The sequence below is a fragment of the Raphanus sativus genome, chromosome 6, assembly GCF_000801105.2.
Source record: "Raphanus sativus cultivar WK10039 chromosome 6, ASM80110v3, whole genome shotgun sequence".
Taxonomy (NCBI): domain Eukaryota; kingdom Viridiplantae; phylum Streptophyta; class Magnoliopsida; order Brassicales; family Brassicaceae; genus Raphanus; species Raphanus sativus.
Window position 1 is genome coordinate 10,866,076 of NC_079516.1, and position 21,642 is coordinate 10,887,717.

At 29.1% G+C, this 21,642-nt stretch overlaps 2 protein-coding genes, 1 long non-coding RNA gene and 1 other non-coding gene across 4 annotated transcripts; 2 read left to right on the forward strand and 2 right to left on the reverse strand.

Annotated features, from left to right (window-relative positions):
- The first annotated feature begins 2,569 nt into the window (after positions 1–2,569).
- Positions 2,570–3,727, forward strand: LOC108809969 (agamous-like MADS-box protein AGL80). The gene is made up of 2 exons (XM_018582100.2): positions 2,570–3,343; positions 3,422–3,727. The coding sequence occupies exons 1-2, from the start codon at positions 2,624–2,626 to the stop codon at positions 3,536–3,538; spliced, it is 837 nt and encodes a 278-aa protein (XP_018437602.2). The 5' UTR covers positions 2,570–2,623; the 3' UTR covers positions 3,539–3,727.
- An 8,633-nt stretch (positions 3,728–12,360) lies between these two features.
- On the forward strand, positions 12,361–14,509 carry LOC108811188 (phosphoglycerate mutase-like protein 2). The gene is made up of 10 exons (XM_056989754.1): positions 12,361–12,520; positions 12,683–12,744; positions 12,831–12,938; positions 13,059–13,138; positions 13,283–13,445; positions 13,536–13,614; positions 13,731–13,815; positions 13,912–14,031; positions 14,121–14,165; positions 14,256–14,509. Coding segments are annotated over exons 1-7 (603 nt in total). The 5' UTR covers positions 12,361–12,411; the 3' UTR covers positions 13,733–13,815; positions 13,912–14,031; positions 14,121–14,165; positions 14,256–14,509.
- Positions 14,510–20,263: 5,754 nt separating this feature from the next.
- Positions 20,264–21,411, reverse strand: LOC130496833 (uncharacterized). Its single transcript, XR_008935970.1, has 3 exons — positions 21,198–21,411; positions 20,926–21,031; positions 20,264–20,618 (listed from the first exon to the last, which is right to left on the reverse strand). It is a non-coding gene; the product is annotated as an uncharacterized LOC130496833 (long non-coding RNA).
- LOC130497262 (small nucleolar RNA R24) lies at positions 20,691–20,784 on the reverse strand. The gene has a single exon (XR_008936267.1). It is a non-coding gene; the product is annotated as a small nucleolar RNA R24 (small nucleolar RNA).
- Positions 21,412–21,642: the final 231 nt, after the last annotated feature.

Below are 21,642 nucleotides of genomic sequence, written 5' to 3' on the forward strand. Positions count from 1 at the left end.
AAGAAAAGAAACTCTATTAGCATAAACTACATTTTATTAGCTTTGAAATTTTGGAGGTAAAAATGAAAGCAATAAAAACAAGGATTATTGTGCAATTACGAAGAAGTACTGGAATGAGTAATCAAGAAGTTTGTTAGTTATTTTGTGTACACTTTGTGACATGTCCACGTGTACTTAGAAAATGAATTAGTATATGTGAAGAAGTTGTACACGAGTAGGTGAATTGACGTTTGCTTACTAAAAATCAAAATACATAATAAAATAGATCAAGTCAAACTGAATATGGTGTACATGAAAATAGGTGTACACCACAATTTTCATGTACACCTTGTAATTGATGTGCAATAAGCATGTTTCGAACATATCTGTACATTATAAATATATAATATTGTACATAACCACAGTTGTACACATGTATATAACCACGATTGTACACATGTGTACACGACCACGATTATACACATTTATACACACGTTGAAATAGATCACCAACCTTTAATGTACACATGTACATTAACGAATGTACACAACTTTACAACATGTTGGACATCTAATATATATTTCAGAACTATACCTTCACAGATCTCAAAAGATAGATTGAATAATAAAGATACTGATTATGAACATATTTTCTGGAAAAAATCTTTTGGAAAAACAATATTCACTTTACAAAAAGAAGAATAAAGAACTGAATAGAAAAAAATGAAGAAGAAGGTACATGGACCCACTTTATTTTATTTTATAGAAATATATGTGATTCATTGTCGCCGAAAAAACAGATGTTAAATTGGTTAATAAAGAATTAGTTGCAGACTAGTTTATTTAAGAAAAAGAGAAATAGTTAGAAAAAATACCTTAATAGCATAAACTACCTCGTTATGTAATTAAAAACTTAAAACTGCCCTATAATGAAAATAACTCTTTATTTCGCATAGGTTTAAGTGCCTTGGAAACTGTTAAACTATTAAATGACCTTTCTCTCCTTGATGCGCATAGGTTTATTTCGCATGTATCCAAATACTATTCTATTTTTTCTGTACATGTAGAATAGCTCGAAATATATAGAGAGAGAGAGGGAGGAGAAATGTCTCCTTGCCGTACCAGTGATGTCTCCGTTAAGTACCTGTCTCTGAAATGTTTCCGGTACCGGTACGGCACCTAAACATATTTCCCGTGCTTCATAGCTAATCCAAAGAGAAACTCTTACTATGCTATATGTACTTTTTAGATAGTATAGATTTTAAAATCGAGTTTATGGAATATTGTATAAAATCTATAAAAATATATGTTAGTTTTGAAATTTCAAAATCATGTTATTTGTAGAATAACATTCTAAAAATAAATTTGATGTACAATTCTTAGTAAATCGCTGCCAATCAAATATATTTTAAAATTCCATAAATAAATTTATGCATCTATTTGGTATAACTGAGTCAATATATTTGAATCTAAATATATTATCACCCACGATGATGAATTTTAGTACAAAATGAATAATACTGGAATATTTTGAACTAATTACTTTGAATTAGATATTTTTAATGAATAAAATGGATAGGTATAATGGAAGATAATGAAAGAGTATATGTGTTGAGAAATGTAATTATAAACTTTGGTTATATAATATAAATAATTAATAAAGAATATGTAGATTTTTTTTGAACTCACGGGCACAAAAGTCATTGCTACAATGTCAACATATTTTGAAAAGATTTTTTTTTAACGCGTTACACAATTAAATGTATATGAAACAGTAACAGTATTAGTACTATTCTACAGTTAGAAAAATTTAAGGTAAGACCAAAACAATATCAGTTAATAAAAGAGTATAACAATTTTGTTTAAGTAGATATTTACAGAATGTTTTCCTTTTAATAATATAGATGCAACCATTGAAACAAATTTTAAATTCTGCAAAAAAGAATTATATTATATTAGATTACATACCCGTCATCGGTCAATCGGTTAGCTTCATATTGTAGCGTTTTCTCTGCAGGGTTTATAAGATTTAAAAAATAGATATTTATTAAAATTCAAACGAGATTGCATATCAGATCACCGGACTTACTGCTTCTCCAAAGAATCTTGGTCGGTTTTAAAATGTTTATTCAAATAACAAAATGTTTTAAATAGACAAAATTCTTATAAATTAACAAAATATTTGTAAAATTGTTAATAAATTCTTTTTCATCATAAAATATCACGTGATTTCGAAGCGCATGTCAAAATTTAGTTGGACTATTATTATTATAGTTCAAACACCAAACCACCCCCCGCCCCAAAAAAAAATCATATTTATAAAAAAGGCATGAAAATCTCTAGAAAGAAACAAAAATATTTTATATCATATTTAAACGGTGGTTTTTTTGACAAATAATGTACATAGTTTACAAAGTGTAGATATTCTTCACCAACTGACACTTGTTAACACCAATAAATTAGTACATATCTTGTAGGATGAGTAAGCATTAGCTAACTATTATAATTAATAAAAAATCACTAATTAGACACATAGCATTTCTAGTAAAATTATTTGGAGTCTTTGACTACTATATAAAATGTATTTTACCTTAGCAAAACATAATACACAAACAATAATAAGAAAAAAAATCATACAATCGTTATGGGGAAGAAAAAGATGGACATAACTTATATTACTGATGGCACAGAGAGGGAAGCAACTTTCAACTTAAGGAAGAATGAATTGATGCAGAAACTCCATGAGCTCCATGTTCTTTGCGACGTTGATACGTGTGCATTCATCTACAATCAATCCAACCCAATTCCAGAGGTATGGCCATCACACTCAGAGGTGAAAAGCATATTAGAGAAGTTTGAAAAGTTTTCAGAGAAGAAGAAGACATGTAGATCGGTGAACCATGAAGAATTTCTCCATCAGATGACCGAAAAAGCCAGGACGAAAAGACAGAAACAGAATGCCCAAAACAAGGAGAAATACATGAGGGAACTCATGTTCGCTTTTCTCAGTGGGAACATGAAAGATTTGAGTTTAAAAAATGATGATCGTTCGGAGTTGTGTAGCTTCATTGATAAATATCTCAAGGAGCTTGTTCATCATAAGAACCAAACCTTAAACAATCCAAATTTTGAAATCGGCCAGTCTTCCTCAATGGCTCTGGACATGAACATAGCACAAACCTCTATTGCTGAAGCAGGTTCCTCTTCCTTTCTGGTCTCCAAAACACCTAGATCTTCTGAACTAACCAAAATGTTGCAATCCGTAATCTCTTCATACTATAGTGATGTACCGCATGAAAATTTGGTTACAAGTATTCCCTCAACAAGAAGCAACCAAGAAGTATATATACCGGTTATGTATCAGGTTAGAGATTATGATTACATCCATATATTTGTTTAAATCATAGCCAATATCAAAACAATATATTTTCGATTGTCTCAGGATGAATCTTACAGTCAAAATAAAAATCAAAATCTGGAACAAGGATTCGTTGAAGAAATGATGAAAATTGGTGAGCAAACAGGTTTTCCTTGGATGGAAGACAACCACCGGTTTTAAAGCATATCCATCAAGGCAGACACTAATGGCAGCCAGCTTATGTTTACTTTGTCTAAAAGGATTTCCAGTGAATTATTTTTTGATTTGACATCTCTTGTCTTCTTTTTGGTGTAAATTTCTGTTATTTTTATTGCATCAAGTTTGAGTCTTCAAACTAATGTATTATGATTTATTAGTTTCGATCCAGAATAAAAAATTCTTCTGGTGTTGTTGGTATTCCATATAGGATCTATTTTAATTTAACAAAAAAAACTATTTGAAAAAAATCTATTCAAAATTATATATTTTCTCCCCCATGCAAGCGGGATTAATACACTTTTTATTATTAGTAAATTATGTACGAATTATAAAGTATGTGTATAAAATATGAAATTATTAGGGTCTTATATAGATGATACCGGCGGTTCCTTTAATCTCAAAGGTTTCCAAGTTGATGTTTTTGAAATATTTATCCTATATTTTATTTGGTCGAAACAACTACAATTGGCATTTGTCTTAAAATCTCATACTCTATTTTAAATTTCTTAGTTTTATCAATTTTATATTAATTTAGAGTTTGACCTTCTAGTTGATTGGATTATTTTATTAGGAAGAAATAGTTTATGAAAGATGTGTTTAAAATTTAAACCCAGAAAATATGCTCAACAGTTTGCATATAATTTTCACGAACGAAAAGTTAAAGCATGCAAGTCCTCCAGTGATTAAATGATTGAAACCAATTGATTATCATTTTCTTTTCTAAGTATTTGACAGTTTGATAGACATAAATTGTTTTTGATTTATTAATCGTGTTATATTCATAAAATCTCAATACCAAAGGTTTGACGTCTTTGTTGCTTTTCTCATTTCTCACGACTTGTGAATTCTTGAACGAATCAACTCAAACTTCACATGGTACTCATCAATACCTTCAGTTTCTTTTAAATCCTTCAACTTTGCAATTGGATTGTCTAAGACCTCCTCAAAACATTCTTTGATAAGTATCTAATAGATCTGCCAATTCGTAACATATCTCTTCCTTCTTCTTCCTGCACTAATGCATGATGCCAAGTCAAAGCAAAACCATAGAAATGTATAGAATATATGCCTATTTTTGATTCCTCAGGAATGTTATCAATGTGAAATAACTGTTCAGCCTTACATACCATTCATTGACGTTCTCTCCATCAAATCTAGGGAAATCTATCTTCGATAACCTAATCATTCCATTCTCGTTGTTGTGTATACCTGTTAGACTAGTCTTATGGTGTTCCCTTTTAATACCTTGAGTGAACGAGTGAATTGGTGAAGTCGCCTCTCGATTCGGTTCACCACTTGTAGAAGTAACCATCAGAGCTTTCGTATTGGTAATTTTCTTCATAAGCGCAAAAAATATATGTGATGTTCTGATCAATTTTCGGTATCGACAGTTCCAGTGCCTGAGTCCTCTCCTTCATCAGATAAAAATGAGTACTCATTACCTCTTCCGTCTCGCGAGCTTCACCTTTTAATAATTCCTGAGAACTCGTTTCCGCCATTGATTCCGGTGAAACTCTCTGAGAATAGAATGTATCTGATACCATTGATAGCGACAATCTATCACTTTTAAACAAAAAATTCATTCAGGAAACAACAATCCACAATCCAAACGTAGAAGATCGTGAATAGAGAAACATCTTTAAACAAAATCCCTTAGTGTTGTTTGTCTTCTATATAAGATATTTTTAATTCAACAAAATTTCTATTTGAAATTACATATTTTATCCTCCATGCAAGCGGATCTTTAAACATTTTATTAGTAAATTCTGTAGAAATTAAAAGGCGTGTATAGAATATGAAAGTATTAGGGTTTTATAGAGATGATACAGACGATTGCCTTAATATCAAAGGTTGACAGGTTCATGTTTTAGAAATATTTATCTGGTATTTTATTTGGTCGAAACTACTACAGTTGGCATCTATTCTATTAATTCTTCGACATGACTAATTGATATAAGTTATGTCCATCTATTATTTTCCATTTCTCACTACATATAAAGCATTACATACTTTTCTAATATACTAGATTAATAATTGTTTCGAAATTTCCGTAACCACCACGTATGTTGTGGCCCCACAAACCTGTTAAATGTTTTTAAAACTTTGTACCACGTATATGTTTTTTCTGCTACACCTTTTTAATATACATATACATTTCTGTAACCATCACGTATATTTTTCTAATGTATTGAAAATTTTAGAAATTTATTTTAAAATAATTTCTTATATGTATGTGGTACAAATGTATAATTATACAATTTGAGATATTTAATATAGTAATCAAAAATTATATTAAACTAATATTAAATACAAATATGATTACAAAAATAATACAAATATAAAAATTAAATTTCTCAAAAAAGTAAAACAAAGAATATACCACACTTTCAAATTAAAACAAATATATTTCTTAAAAATATAAAACAAAAATATATCTATCCTTTTAAGAATGGATCATAAGTTTGGTCCAACTATTTGAAAAATCGATTTGCGGATATGGGTTATGAGTATTTTATGCGGGTGAATGTGGGTTGGTGGATTTTGGATCGTGGCTACCAGTCGACCCGCAAAGTATTTAAAAAATAAAAGTAAAAATTAGATATTTTACTAAAAAATATAGTAATTTAAAAATATTAATTTAAAATTTAAATCATGTATAAGTTTTTAATATAAATATATTTTATAATAATTAAATTAAATAATGATTTTAAAATATATATAACCCGCAAATAACCACAAAATTAAGCAGAGTAGGTGCGAGTACAAAATTATTTGTTTGCGGATTGTGCGGGTCATATTTTTTAACAAAACAAAATTGAAAACCCGCAGGTTGGCAGATCAGCGGGGTGAGTTCGACCTGCAACCCAGCCTTAATCGTGCGCATACCGTATCAATTTTTAAATTGTTATTATTTAATAAAATATGAATTTTGATAATAGATAAAAGGTTTATTATAAATATATTTTTATATATCTTTACAATTATTATATTAAAGAATTATTGTTTAAAAAAATACAACTCGCAGAAAACCGCAAAATTAAGCGGAGCGGGTACAAAATTATTTGTTTGCGGTTTATACGGGTCAGATTTTTTGATCAGAACAAAATTGAAACCTGCGAATTAGCGGGTCAGCGGGCCGGGTTCGATCCGCAACCCATCCTTAACCGAACGTATACCGGATCAATTTTTAAATTACCGTTATTTAATAATATATATTTTGATTTATACACAAATATGATTACAAAGAAACATACGAATATAATCACAAAAACACATATATAAAAACTAAATTTAAAACAAAAAATATACCCGCCCTTTTTAAGGGCGGGTCAGAATCTAGTTTGTCTTAAAACCTCATACTCGATTTTAAAATATTTGGTAATATCAATTTATATTCATTTAAAATTTAACCTTCTAGTTGATTGGATAATTTGATTATTTGATTAGGAAGAAACAAGTAAGAAAGGAGTGCTTAAAAATTGAACCCAGAAAATATACTCAGCAGTTCACATATAAATTCCAAGAACGAAAAATTAAAACATGCATGTCCTCCAGTGATTAAAACCAATTCATCATTGTCTTTTCTAAACATTTGACAGTTTGATAGACATAAATTTAATTTACTGAAAGTGTTCTACTCATACAGTCTATGTACCAAAGGTTTGTCATCCTTGTTACATTTCTCATTTCTCATGACATGTGAATTCTTGAGCCAATCAACTCAAACTTTGCATAGTACTCACCACTATCTTCATAGTTTATTTTAAATCCTTCAACTTTCAATTGGATTTTGTAAGACTTTCTCCAAACGTTCTTTGATAAGTATATAATAGTTCTGCCAGTTCGCAACATACCTCTTCCTTGTTCTTCGTGGACCAATGCATGATGCCAAGTTAGCGCTAAACCATCAAAATGTACAGAACGTATGCCTACTTTTGATTCCTCGGTACTGTTATCAATGTGAAAGACTCTTCAGCCTTACATAACCATTCTCGAACCTTCTCTCCTTCAAACCTAAGGAAATATATCTTCGAGTACCTAGTCATTCCAGTATCATTGTTGTGTATACCTGTTAGACAAGTCTGATGGTATTCCCGTATAATATCTGGAGTTAACGAGTGAATAGGTGAACTCGCCTCTCGATTCAGTTCACCACTCATAGAAGTATCCATCAGAGCTTTCAAGTTGGTCATTTTCTTCATAAACAAAGAAAATCTATGTGATGTTCTAATCAATTTTCGATACAGACACTTCCAGTGACTGAGACCTCTACATCATCTGATCAATCAAGTACTCATCACCTCTTCCGTCTCACGAGATGCACCTCTCAATAATGCCTGAGATCTTGTTTCGACCATTGATAGCAATTATCTATCACTATTAAATCGAATTTTCGTTCATGAGACAACAATCTGCAATCCAATCGTAGAAGATCGTGAATAGAGAAATATCTTCAAAAAAAATGAATCATGGGTCTACAGAACTGTGACAAGGTTTTAAAGATTCAACATAAACTTTTCTGAATGAATATGAAAAATCTATGCAAATTATGTTTATACTTGTTGTCTCTATTCTCTATCTTTCTTTCATAACGGTCTAAAAACTCATAATAATTTTGCCGATGATTGCCACCTGTCAACATCTTAATATTGTATCAGGTTTTGTCTCATGTCTCAATCTTAAGATGTCCGCGGATGTATTTTTCAAAAATATGTTATATTTGTTTTTATGTCACTATTATATATCATATATGTGTCGTTGTATAATTAATCGTATTTTATATATACCATCATATAATTAATCATATTATCAATAGTATTATGTACCATCATATAAATAATCACATAAATTATATTTTTTAAACTTAATGTGAAATATAAAAACCATAATTTAAGTTGGTGTTTGAAATTATGGTTTGTATTGTCTTTTTATTATATATATGAAAATATTTTTATAATGGTTAATGGAAAATATTTAGTAAAATCAAGTTTTGAGTATATGTATATTTTAAATCAATTTTTATATAATTAATTTTAAATTATTATTTTGATTTGAAATATGTATACATATTTTAAATTTTGTTTTATGATTGTTTTATACAAAAGATGTTTTTAGATAATTAGATTGGACCATTTTCATATATTTTAAAACTGATCCAGATAGATAGTTTCTCATAATATAATGGACTTCCAATTTTTTTAACAACTTAAGCTAGTTATTTGTTAGGTAATTAGATTGTGCTATTTTCGTATATTTTCAAGCTGGTTTAGTAGATAATTTCTCATTATTTGTTTTGGTTTTGTTCCATGTTATTTTGAAAGTTCAAGTATTTTATGCTTTTATAAGTACCATCATATAAGTAATCATACAATTAATAGTATTTATATTTACCGTCATATAAATAATTACATATAATATATTTTTAAAATTTAATGTGAAATATAAAAGAGAAAGTTGGATAAAAACACACTTTCAACTTGAGTTTGTCTGATTAGAACTTAATCACTAGATTTCGGGGAATTAGGATATAAAATAATGTTAATACCAAATTACCCCTATAAAATCGAATTATTGATTAAACTGAAAATTATATATCAATTTTTACATTTTTCGTCGACTAAAAAGGACGAAATACTTTTTTTTTTTTTTTTTTGTCAACTAAAAGGACGAAATACTAATTCCCCCGATTAACCCTAACCCCTCAATTCTTTTCTTCGTCGCGTAACTCATTCTCTCTTCTTCCATGGCTAAATTACTCTTCGATCTCTCCTAGTTTCTTCCTCGCTCTTCGTCAATGATCGTAATGTAACCTTCTCTACTTTTGATCGCCAAGCCACTCCGCTTCCATCTACCCTGGTGCCATCACCATCAATCTCGGATCTTCTGGTCTCATTGGTTAACAATTTTTTTTAATAAGCAATGTTCTTATTTGTCCTTCTAATCAAAATTTTATAGTTAATTTATTGGCTTTATGTGATAGATTGTTTTATGTGAATGATGATATGTCCTGCATCTTCCAAGGACATATAGAAAACATCCATTCCTTAAGCAACAAAATGAGCTAACAAGAACAGCAACCGAGGTCACAGTTGTGACCGAAGCCTAACCCTCATGGAAAACATTTTTTATAACGGTTAATGAAAAATATTTTTTAAAAAATAAAATTTTGAATATATGTATAATTTTGTTTTATGATTATTTTATACAAAAGATGTTTTTAAGTAATTAGATTGGACCATTTTCATATATTTTAAAACTGTTCCAAATATATATTTTCTTATAATATAATAGAATTCCAAATTTTCTTAATAACTTAAGCTCATTACTCTTTTTAATAATATACTGTTATCTATGTTTCCAAAAAAAATTATACTTTTTCTTATACTGATATCCATGTGAAATGTACTTCGGTTTTAATAATATATATGTGAAATGTAAAAACCATAATTTAAGTTGGTATTTGAAATTATAATTTATATTGTATTTTTTCTGATATAAATTGAAAACATTTAACGGTCATTGAAAATATTTTAGTAAAAATCAAATTTTGAATATATGTGTATTTTTGATATAAATCAATTTTAAATTATTTTTTTTATTTTAAATATGTATAGAAAGTTTAAATTTTGCTTTATGATTATTTTAGAAAAAGATGTTTTAGATAATAAGATTGGACAATTTTCATATATTTTAAAATTGATCCATATAGATAATCTCTTATAATATAATGAACTTCCAATTTTTCTTAATAACTTAAGTATAACTTAAGTACATTAATCTTTTTTTAATATACTGCTATCTATATTTCCAAACAAAATTATATTTTTATACTACTTATCATGTTTCCAAACATATATAAATGTATTTCAGTTTTAATAATATAGTTATGTTACCCATTGAATTTGAATAAGGATTTCCCCTGCTTTTGCATCCCTTCTTCATCGTTAGTTAAAGTTTTTAAAAAATGAGCACCTGAAGTTGATATGAATTTTATATATCCATTCAAAAAACTTAGAGTATCATCTTGATATATTTAGAGAGAGATAATGTAAGAACTTCACCTACATGATATCTTTCTATAGCCACATTCAAACTTCTCTTCGTTGGACCTAATTCTTTTTCTCAAACTAATTACTCAATAACTTCTTCATCTAATCAAAATCCCACATCAAAAATTTAGAGAAATAATGTCTAGTGTCTAAAAAGTTCTAACTTTTATTAGTATGAGGATTTTTGGAAAAAAATCCATGCAGTCTTTATCTCTTGGGTTCAAAGAAGAAAAAATCATACTAAAAGATAGATGTGGAGTTGAAAAGAAAAACCAACAATTGGTATCAAAGGTAGAATGACAAAAAAATTGAAAAGACCAAAATATCCTTCAAATTTCTATGAGCTCAAACATCGATGGAAAGAGTAAGGTACGTAGCAAAAACCAGTCAAAAATATCTTATTCTTTGTATAATTCCAGCTGAATTAATCGCGCCTATAATTTGGACTTATGGCCAGACTATTGATTAGAGGTGTAATTCTCCAATAGTCTAAGATCCCATTCTTTTGATTCTCTATAAATAGTCCCAAGAGCAGTAGCTTTGTTGTAGTTGTGATAATAGTCCACTCATATAATGGGTAAGTCATTGAACAAATTCGCAAAGGCGAATTCATACGATAATATTTTCCCCGCAGGATGCGAGGTACTAAAGAATCTGGGAATTGGACCGGTAGCCAAAGTTATTTTGCCACAAGTTGAACTCATGAATCACGAATTTTACCCTCCTCTCTCAGTAAACAAAGTTTCTTCTATTTTTCCCAGTAAATTCCTCTATTTGGCAGATTTGAGCTCCACCAAAATTGTGCAATAGCACTTTCATGATTTTTGCATGTCTCCAATGGAAGCTAAAAGCTAGACATGATATATGTCGGAAGAGTTAGCATAATAGATTTAGTTAGGACTTTCTTTCCCCCTAGACATTTCCATGTCTAACCATTCACTCTTTTCTGAAGTTTCTCCTAGAGAAAAACAAAGAGCTTCATTATATAAATTATATAATATTTTAAATGTGAAATATTAATCTTTTAAAAATCTTTAATATTTAATTGCAACTTTGTTTTTAATAATATAGATTTTTTATTATAAATATTATTTTATATTATAGAATAAAATAAATTAAATATATAATTATTTTTAAATTTTATATATTCTAAATGTAAATATTCTACCAAAAATTCAATATGAGAGCATTGAGTAAAGAGTATTTAGAAAACATTATCAAAACTGAATCATGCCAAATCTGATTATAAAACCTCCAGGTCCGTAGAACTCCTATCTTTGCTTTGTTCGTATGGGAATAGATGTCATGAAGTTTCGTCTATTGACTAAAACCCTAGGGTGGACAGAGTCGGTTTGAGCCTAAAAATGCATGAATGGATAGTCATGTTGGAACTGCTAATTTAAATTATAAATATATTTCATATATTTATATTTGTAAAATAACAGGTTATTCTCTGACTATACATGAAAACTAAATTAAATATTTTTTCCTCGAATGGCTATTCTATTACGAATTAAATATAATTAAAATTATTAATATTTATAATTTAATGAATTAAAAATTGAAATGAAAAAAAATTGTTCACTTATTGTAGATGAAATATATTAGTTCAACTCGAAACAGTACAGAACCACCACAAGAAAAGGAGCTGATATATTCGGAATATTCCAAAAAGTCATTTTCGTGCAATGACAAAAGATACCTATGGAAAATTAGGAAACGGTAGTTAATAAAGGAAATAAATCAGAAAAAGCTGGACACACGGACCCAAACACAAATTTCAGATAATATTATTAAACTTCACCAATGAACTCAGCTCTTTCATTTCCCCCCTTCATTTCCATTTCCTCAGTTTCTCCTCTTCCATCGCCTAGGACTCTCTCTCCTCGTTGTTGCAACTCTATTCCTTCTCAAGGTAACTCTCTCTTTCTGTTTCTCTTGTCGGAATCTGGAGTTTTGTCTGTAGATTTTGTCTTTAGAGATAACACGATTCAAGGGTTTTGCTTTCTTTTTAAAAACGCTTCATCGGTTATAGTATTTGAATGATCTTTTTGCTGGATGGATAATGAAAATTTAGATATGGAGGCAAAACCAAGTCAAGGCCTTTACCCACTTCATCGTTGCAAAACCATACATCTGGTTTGGTGCTTCTTCCAACGTATTGTATTTTTTATTTGGCTCTGTTTTCCTCAGATTCTGATTAGAGTTCTTCTGTGTGTGTTTAGGTAAGACATGCTCAAGGGGTTCATAACGTAGAAGGAGAGAAGAACCATGATGCTTACTTATCTGAGGATCTCTTTGACGCACATCTTACTCCTCTCGGATGGCAACAGGTATCATCATGTTTTTCGGGTTTTGTTACTTGGATTTTTCATAAAGTATGAATATATTAATGATCTGTTGCTGGTAATATTACACACAAAAGGGATGTAATATGATTTATGTTGTTGTAGGTTGATAACCTGCGCAAGCATGTTAAGGCAAGTGGGATCTCTAACAGGATTGAGTTGGTTATTGTGTCGCCTCTGCTCAGGTAATATACTCGATTTTGTCACGCCCAAAAACTCGTGGGATGTTAATGACATTTTTTCATGGTTGAATTCTTACTTTCAGAACATGCTTAGTGACTTATGTTATGTTGTTCATCCTTTACCTCAATACTTTTGTTTTGTTTTAGGACTTTGCAAACTGCGGTTGGAACTTTTGGAGGAGAGGGTTACATAGATGGCGTTGATGCACCTCCGCTTATGACGACTGGTGCAGGAAGCAGCGACCGTCCTGCTATATCAAGCTTAAATCGTCCACCGTTCATTGCAGTTGAATCTTGCCGAGAACATTTGGTATGTTTTTTACTTTTCACACACATATTGTGCAACGCTCGCAGTTGCTTGATAGAAAACCTTTTTGCCATGTTATTGGTTTGGTTTCAGGGTGTTCATCCTTGTGACAGAAGAAGCAGTATCACCAAGTACCGCGAGTTATTCCCTGCAGTTGATTTTTCATTGGCATGTCTCCTAACCATATTTGTCTTTAGAAACTATATTTTGTCTTCCTTTTACTTTATAGTGGCTTTTTTATTTTATTTTGTTTTCACATTTTCTCATATTCTTTCTGTTTACAGGTAGAAACTGACGAAGATGTCTTGTGGAAGCCTGAGATCAGAGAGGAGGACAAAGATCTCGCAGCCAGAGGCGTGAAATTCATGAACTGGTGAATATCTGCGACTCTTCTTTACATCTCTATTTACTTGATATGTTTTTTTTTCTCACTCAAGACTTGACATGATTTTTTTTGACTGATCTTCAGGTTGAGTACAAGGAAAGAAAAGGAAATTGCAGTTGTTACTCATAGTGGGTTCTTGTATCATACATTAAACTCATTTGGAAACGATTGTGTTCCAACCGTGAAAAGCGAGATATCTTCACAGTAAGCTTGCCGTTATTCTTTATCTCTTTTTGATCATTTGGCATTGTATTGTATTCTCGATATCCCAACTTCTTTCGATATTGCTGCAGTTTCGCTAACTGTGAGCTTCGTTCGGTAGTTCTTGTGGATAAATGGTAAGCTTGTTTGATCATAAAAGCGCTCACATATGATAACATTCACTGTTTAGTCTTATTTTGTTGTCTCTTCTGCCTGTTGAATTGCAGCATGAACGGTTCGGATCCTCCTGTGACTAACTATCCCGGAAAAATACCTTCCGGAGAAGATCTTCCGAGTGATCTTGCTGATGAGAAGTAGTTGGAGATACGAAAGTGATGAGAAATATGTTAAACCTTATTATAAATCTCGAGAGTTTTATTAATGCTTTTTTAAAAAATAAACTAACAAAGTTGATTCCTTGACATTGACACTGAGATGGCCTCTTTGTGATCATATTTTGGGATTCAAGAATTTGTTCTTCCTTGACGGATCTTTTAAGAGAATAGAATACTAGGATATTAACTCGCACTTTAAAAAAGCACGAAATTATTATTTATTGAAAAATATTATTAACATGCATGTTTGTTCATTAATATATTGGGGATGAACATTTAGTTTTCGTTTCGCTTTCAAATTGTCTGTTTTTTAGTTTTTGGACCGGAATCCCTTTTGGTTCCAAATTCAAGTCCAAAAAACCGAACATAATCTGATGAAAAATTTAGCTTCGAATCCGAACAAAAAAATGGTTAAATATCTAAATGGATTCAAAATTTTGGTATCTAAAAAAAACAGGATCGAATCTAATCTGAACTAAAATATTTTAGGTATCCAAATATACCTAACATATTTATATACTTGAATACTAGGTGTTTTCCTGCACCATGTGCAGTAAAAGAATTTTAAAATATTTTTAATAGATAAATATAAATTATATTTAATTTTTTATTAATATTATAAATTTTCTTTTTTCTTATCAATATTTAATATAAATTTGATTTAACTGAACATTAAAACTAAGATAAAAACAATTTTGTTTATTTTGAATTATATTTAAGAACGTGCATGTATATATTTAAAATTATAATTTTATGTAGATTTTTCTATATATTTATTTTAATTAAATATATTAAATAAATATGTGAAATTGCATAATTGACAAAAATTAAAATTAAACAATACTTATAAAATCTGTATATATATATATATAAGAAACTAATGATTTTACGATTTAATTTGATTTTATGATTTAATTTTTATAATTTTATAAAAATATGTATATATTTTTGAAATATTTTTAATTTAAATGATATTTCGAAATTTAAAATACCATAATTGAATATATTTATTTTAATGATGATTTATGAGTTATTACAATATTTTTAAAAAGTCCAAAATATAAATAATATATGAGTTATTACCATATTTTAAAAGTTTACCAAAATATAAATTAACATTAAATATAATTGTCTATGTCGTATTAATCTATAAGACATGTTAACAATTTTAGTAGTCATGTCACAATTATTAATCTAGGTGTTTTCCTACACCATATGTAGTGATGAATTTTTTAAAAGTTATATTTTATATTTTAAAATGTAATTTATTAATATTATATATTTTATTATTTTGGCCAATAATTAATATAAATATCACTAATTAAGCATAAAGTTAAAAGAAAATATTTTTTTTAAATTATATTAAGAATATATATGTATATATATAAAGTTAAAATCTTAGATAAAAATTTATTTATTTCTTTTTGTTAAATGTATTAAATCAACTTGTACAAAATTACTAAAAATCATATAAAATTGTATAGTTATCAAAATTAAAACTAAATAATATTTATATAATTTGTAGATATCTAAAAAAAACTAATGATATTACGATTTTTTTTTTTAATTCAGAAAATTTAGAAAATTCAGAAAATTTAGAAAATTTTAGGTGATAAAAATTTTATAATTATAGAAGTAAAATTATATAATATTTCGAAATTAAAATGTCAGATTTGAATATATTTATTTTAGTGATGATTTATGAGTTATTACCATATTCTACAAAGTTTACCAAAAATATAAATCAATATTAAATGTAATATATGAGTTATTGCCATATTTTAAAAAGATTTCCAAAAATATATATCATTATTAAATGTACTTGTCCATGTCATATTTAACCATATGACATGTCATCAATCTTAATAGCCACGTCACAATTTTTTTTGTGAAAACGATTGTAGAGAAGACACGTGGCAAAATCACTTCTCAAATATAGTCTAGGGATGTTAACTGCTTTTAGACTTAATATCCAAAAAATATCAAAAATGTATAACACATTTTGAACTGTCTAAAATAATTGAAAATATATATTAATAGTCAAAAGTAAATATCAAAAACAACAAAACAATATTCAAAACACCAAAATACTTAAAATATATATTGATTCTCCATCCAAATATTCAAGTCAAATCGAAATTTATGGTAAGTTTACGTATTTTGGCATATATTATTAAAATTGATATGTTATATATTATTTTATTTTATTTTTAGAATTTGGCATATATTATTAAAATTGATATGTTATATATTATTTTATATTATTTTAAAATTATATATGAATTCTAAAATTTTAAGACTATTTAAATGAGTTATCCAAACCCGAACCGAATCCGCAAAGATCCAAATCAAATCCGAACCAAACCCGAACCAAAATTTCTAAATATCCAAATAGAGCTAAAAAATTTTAACTCCGAAAACCTAAAACCAGAATATACACGAGCTAAACCTAAATAAGTACCCAAACGTTTTCTCCTATTCTTGGTTTATAAAATGTAATATTGCATATAATCTAACTATGCTATAGAAAATAAATTATGAAAGTAATCAATATAACATATTCTCATTTTAAATTAACTTTTTTTTTGTTTGCGTACGTTTTTATAAATAAATGTGTCAAATAGTAAACCACAAATATAATAAAAAATTTAAACGGTTAATGGTGATTATTTTTGTATAGTCCGACGACTTACAGATAATCGGTTAATATAATTCAGTTAGTGTATTAGGTAAGAATATGCTTATACTTAAAATAGGCATCTTGTGTAACTGAATTATATGGATATTATATTCATTCCTAATGAGCTGTGAATAGGTCCAAAATTAAATGACAACATTTATAAGTAGATAAAAACTAGATTTTATTTTAATAGAGTAGACTAGATACTGACCCGCCCTTTGTAAGGGCGAGTATATTCTCAATTTTTTTTACTATGTTACTCTTTTGTATATTTTCCAATATATTTAGAAATGTGTGATTGTTTAGGGATGATTTGATATTTCTTTGAGATATATATATACTGTGTAGTGTTAAATACACAATCCGGTTTCATTTATTTATTTTTAAGTTTCTGTTTTGTTTGGATCCCAATGTTAATAATGTGATTATTATAAAAAAATTATATTCAATATATCGTAATTTTAAAACAAATGTCTTAAAAAGAAATGTTTTAGCTACGCAAAAATAACTTTAATGCATTGTCATGATAAAGTTAATCAAAACAAACGTAATATCTTTTTTAATTAATATATTTATTTTAATCCAAACCATGAATTGGCTAATGATTGATTACACAATTAATTTAAAACAAAGCTAAACCAAACAAAACCGAAACAAAAGAAAAACCCTAGTTAACCGGATTCGTTGGTCACCTCTAACCACCTGCGCCACAATTTTCCAGCCACCTCTGTCCAACAATGTCGACATCCATCTTGAACTCTCCCGTTTCAACCATCTCAGACCTACCTCAACACCACAGGAAGGGAGAGCCAACATCCTCATCCAAATGACAACCAGAAACACCACATGATGCTTGATCTATTAGTCTGGGAAAAAATATCTGGCTGTGATTGGAGTAAAACAACAGAAAAAAAAATTTCAGAGAAAAGAAAGAGAGGAGAGAGATAAAATAACGTGATAATTGATTGTTAATAGCTTAACTGTTTAGATTATTAGAAATAAAAATGGTAGATAATATGTATTCTTATTAGTCGATGAAGTTAATATGTTGGTAACTTTTTCATTACCTAAATTACCCTTAATGAAATCTGGTTTTAAGGAAAATTTGATGGCACAAAAAGTAATATACCATGGAAAAGTAGGGGTAATTTCATAAAAGGGATCCTGATTTAATTATATTGATTATTTTAAATATAATCTTTTATATATTACAATATACTAGTTGTAGCTTGTTCTGACCGGTCCCTATAGATTCAGGCTTTTCTTTTGTGTTAGCCATGATTTTGTTTGTGTTTTTTTTTGTTGAAACGATGTAAATTTGTTGGGGAAAAGGAAGATAATCTTTTTTGGTAGGATGGCAGAAGTGCTCTCATCAACCGATATATGTGACCTCGTCGAATCTCAACTTGAGTTCTCTCATCAACTGATATATGTGACCTCGTGGAATTACAACTTGAGAACAAGTTGCCCAAAGCAATTGAACAAGCTGTAGAAAAATACTAGAACACATTATCATTGTCTTTTTCTTGTTTTTATTGATTTAAATAGAAGAAAAACACGAACAAAAGTGGAGGATGGATCCTTTAAACAAAGAAACAACTAAACCGTGAGTAGATGATTATGTTTAAGAGCATCTCCATCTTCAAGCTAAAATGAAATTTAGAATAAAAAATATTTCAACTATATTCTATTTTTTATTTTATAATAGAGTAAAAATGAATTTACTCAAGAATAATATTTTTTTTTGTTTCATTCTATTTTTGCTCCAAATTGGAGTAGTGTTGAAACAAAACTTATTTCATTTTAGAAAAAAAATAAAGTTTTTACACCAGAGATATGTTCTAACACAAACTTTCTTATATAACAATCTCAGTGTATTTTAGCTAAACCCAAATCCAACGCACAGGTGCTTCGAGATCCTAGTCCTTGGTTCATAACATCAAATGACACTGGAGTTGGCTATTTATACTTCATAGCCTTCCACTCGTATACAACAACAGATTTTCTTGTTCAGTTCAACATCCTTGTTCAGAATTGTTTTTGTCTTCTCGTTGGTTTATTAGTAGAACATTATGTCCTACTTTCGAGGAGACAAAGTAGTCTCAATTATTTGTGTTTGTTAAACACATGTCGACTGTAGGCTATCCAATAACTCGTGCTGAAACAAAGAAACGAGTTGGAAATACAGCTGAACCTATGAATAATTTATTTATGATCACCAAAACGGTATATGCACAAAACAAACAAATAACTTTTAGAAGTTTACTGGAATGACTCATATTAGTTGTGTAATTACTAGAATAACTCTTATTTTTTGAAAATTATTAAAATGTTTTTCTGGTCAAAATTGCCCTTGAACATAGTTATAACAAAAAAATAGATATTACTAAAATATCCTTATTATTTTTCGACGGCAGATTTGTTTTGAAAAAATAAATCTGTCTGAATAATAAGTCTATTTATAAAATCTGTGTAGAAAAATAAATCTATCATTAAAATGGTGTCAGATTTTTTTAAAAATGTCAGATTTATTTACACGGCAGAGTTAATTGTCTGATTTGATTAAAAAACAGATTTTTTAAAATATGTCTGTCATATGAGGTAGCAGATTAATTATTAATGGTAGATTTATGTGGTCAACTTATTTTCTTATGGACCGATTTATTTTTTGTATTAAGACTTATTTTTTACGGCAGATTTTTATATCCGATTTAAAATTGTTTGCAGATTTTTTGCTTATGTGGTGATAGACTTTTTAATTTATGTTGTGGCAGATTTATTGACGAAAATCTGGGTTTATGTAAACCAAACTTAATTTAATACTTAATTTTAACCCGGTTTACATTAATTTCGAATCTGATTTATTTTTAGGTTAACTAAAATCAGAATTACGCAAAACATTTGGTAACTGTCATCATTTCTTTCATCCATCTTTTCTTGAACGTTTGTTCATTGTTGGTGGAGCTAAACATCTGTTCCCACATTTAGAGTTTCTTGAACAATCTGTTGTCATCAAAAAGAAAAGAGAACAATCTGTTGTCAAAGCCACAAATAAATACACTGAGCTTGTATCAGATACTGCTTTATATGTAAGAATAGGTTCCTGCATTTGACATGTTCTTGAGTCTGTATCAGATACTGCTCTCTTTCAATTCACATTACATATATATAAAGTTCAGAAGTACTACTAGTTATCACTATCATGAACTGACTCACAATATCATGATCAAGGAGCAACTACTAGTATTATTTCACTGCTGACAAGGAATGTGGACAGCAACCAGCTTACTACTTTTTATTTAATATCATTCTGAGAAAAAAAAACATAACAGTGGAGGTGTTACAAGCAAGAAACTGAACTATCCATGAAAAATCTTTATAACCTATAAAATTTTGTCTGAAATCACAAATCATAGCTTTTTCAGAAGTAAAATGTTCAGTCAATGGCCAAATCTTCAAGCCTGCATGTTCCTCTTCTTGAGATGAGACTTGGCGACTCTAAGGCCTTTGCTGATCACGCTGCACCTAGCAAGTGCTGTCTTCTTTAAATCAGGTTTGTAGTAGTTGTCCACTGCCTAAATAGATAAGACAACAAATTGATTAATACTGAGAGACAAAGAGAAAAGAAAAAGGAGATGTGAAAGAATATATCTCAGAGCCAAGCATAACAAATATATTCATATAAGAGATACTCCACAAAGGAGTCCTCTTCTTACGTGTTAGCTTTCTCATCACAGCTCCTAAAACCAAAACTACAATCAAAAAGTATCAATTCACTGCAACATTAGACAAGACTAACCAATCTAGAGAATAACCTATAGGCTATAGGCAACCAAACATAACAACGCACAACAATCAATGATTGAAAGAAAAGAATTATACCTGGTTGGCAACAGCTTTGGCCATCCTGGGGGCCTCCTTATTGAGGACAGACTTGTTAACATAGAGTTTGTTTTGGTGGTTCCAAGTACCACACTAGTTCATAGACCTTTAAATAAAACAGAGAGTAAATGTTAATTATCAAATACGATTGAATTTAACAGATCTGAAAGTCAAAGTTTAGATGACACTGGGAATTAGGGTTCCAAAATTTCAACATGCAATCAATTAATCTATGATAACAACAACTAAAATAGCATAGATTAAAGACTCACAGATTAGAGTAGATTGTAGTTGAAGCCTGTGACTGAGGTGAAATCGATTTCGGGTTTGTCCAATAGGAAAGAGACGAAGGTGAGTTATCGTGGAGGATGGCGGAGACAAAGTCTGAGTCACGGTAGAGGTGACGGAGACGAAGCCGGTGAGGGAAAAGGGAGCGTCAAAGATGGAGATGACGAGACGACGAGAAGAGCGTTTCGTCGACATCGGTGGAGAAATGCTAAAGACGTAAAGTATTTGTTTTTTTTCTTATAATATTAAATATATACTTTTTAATTATGGTTTAATGGTTGATCAAAAAAAAATCATGGTTTAATTATTAGTGATGGCAAAATCGTAAAGTTGCATGCCTCAAGAGTTAATCTAGTAATTTCAAAATTATATGAGTTAGTCTAATCATTTTATGATTAATTAGAGTCATTCTAAGTAATTTCTCTAACT

Coding starts and splice junctions, on each gene's coding strand:
- LOC108809969 (XM_018582100.2), top strand. CDS start 2,624: ATGGGGAAGAAAAAGATGGACATAACTTATATTACTGATGGCACAGAG. Junction 3,344..3,421: donor ATATACCGGTTATGTATCAG/GTTAGAGATTAT, acceptor CGATTGTCTCAG/GATGAATCTTACAGTCAAAA.
- LOC108811188 (XM_056989754.1), top strand. CDS start 12,412: ATGAACTCAGCTCTTTCATTTCCCCCCTTCATTTCCATTTCCTCAGTT. Junction 12,745..12,830: donor GTTGCAAAACCATACATCTG/GTTTGGTGCTTC, acceptor GTGTGTGTTTAG/GTAAGACATGCTCAAGGGGT. Junction 13,446..13,535: donor AATCTTGCCGAGAACATTTG/GTATGTTTTTTA, acceptor GTTTGGTTTCAG/GGTGTTCATCCTTGTGACAG.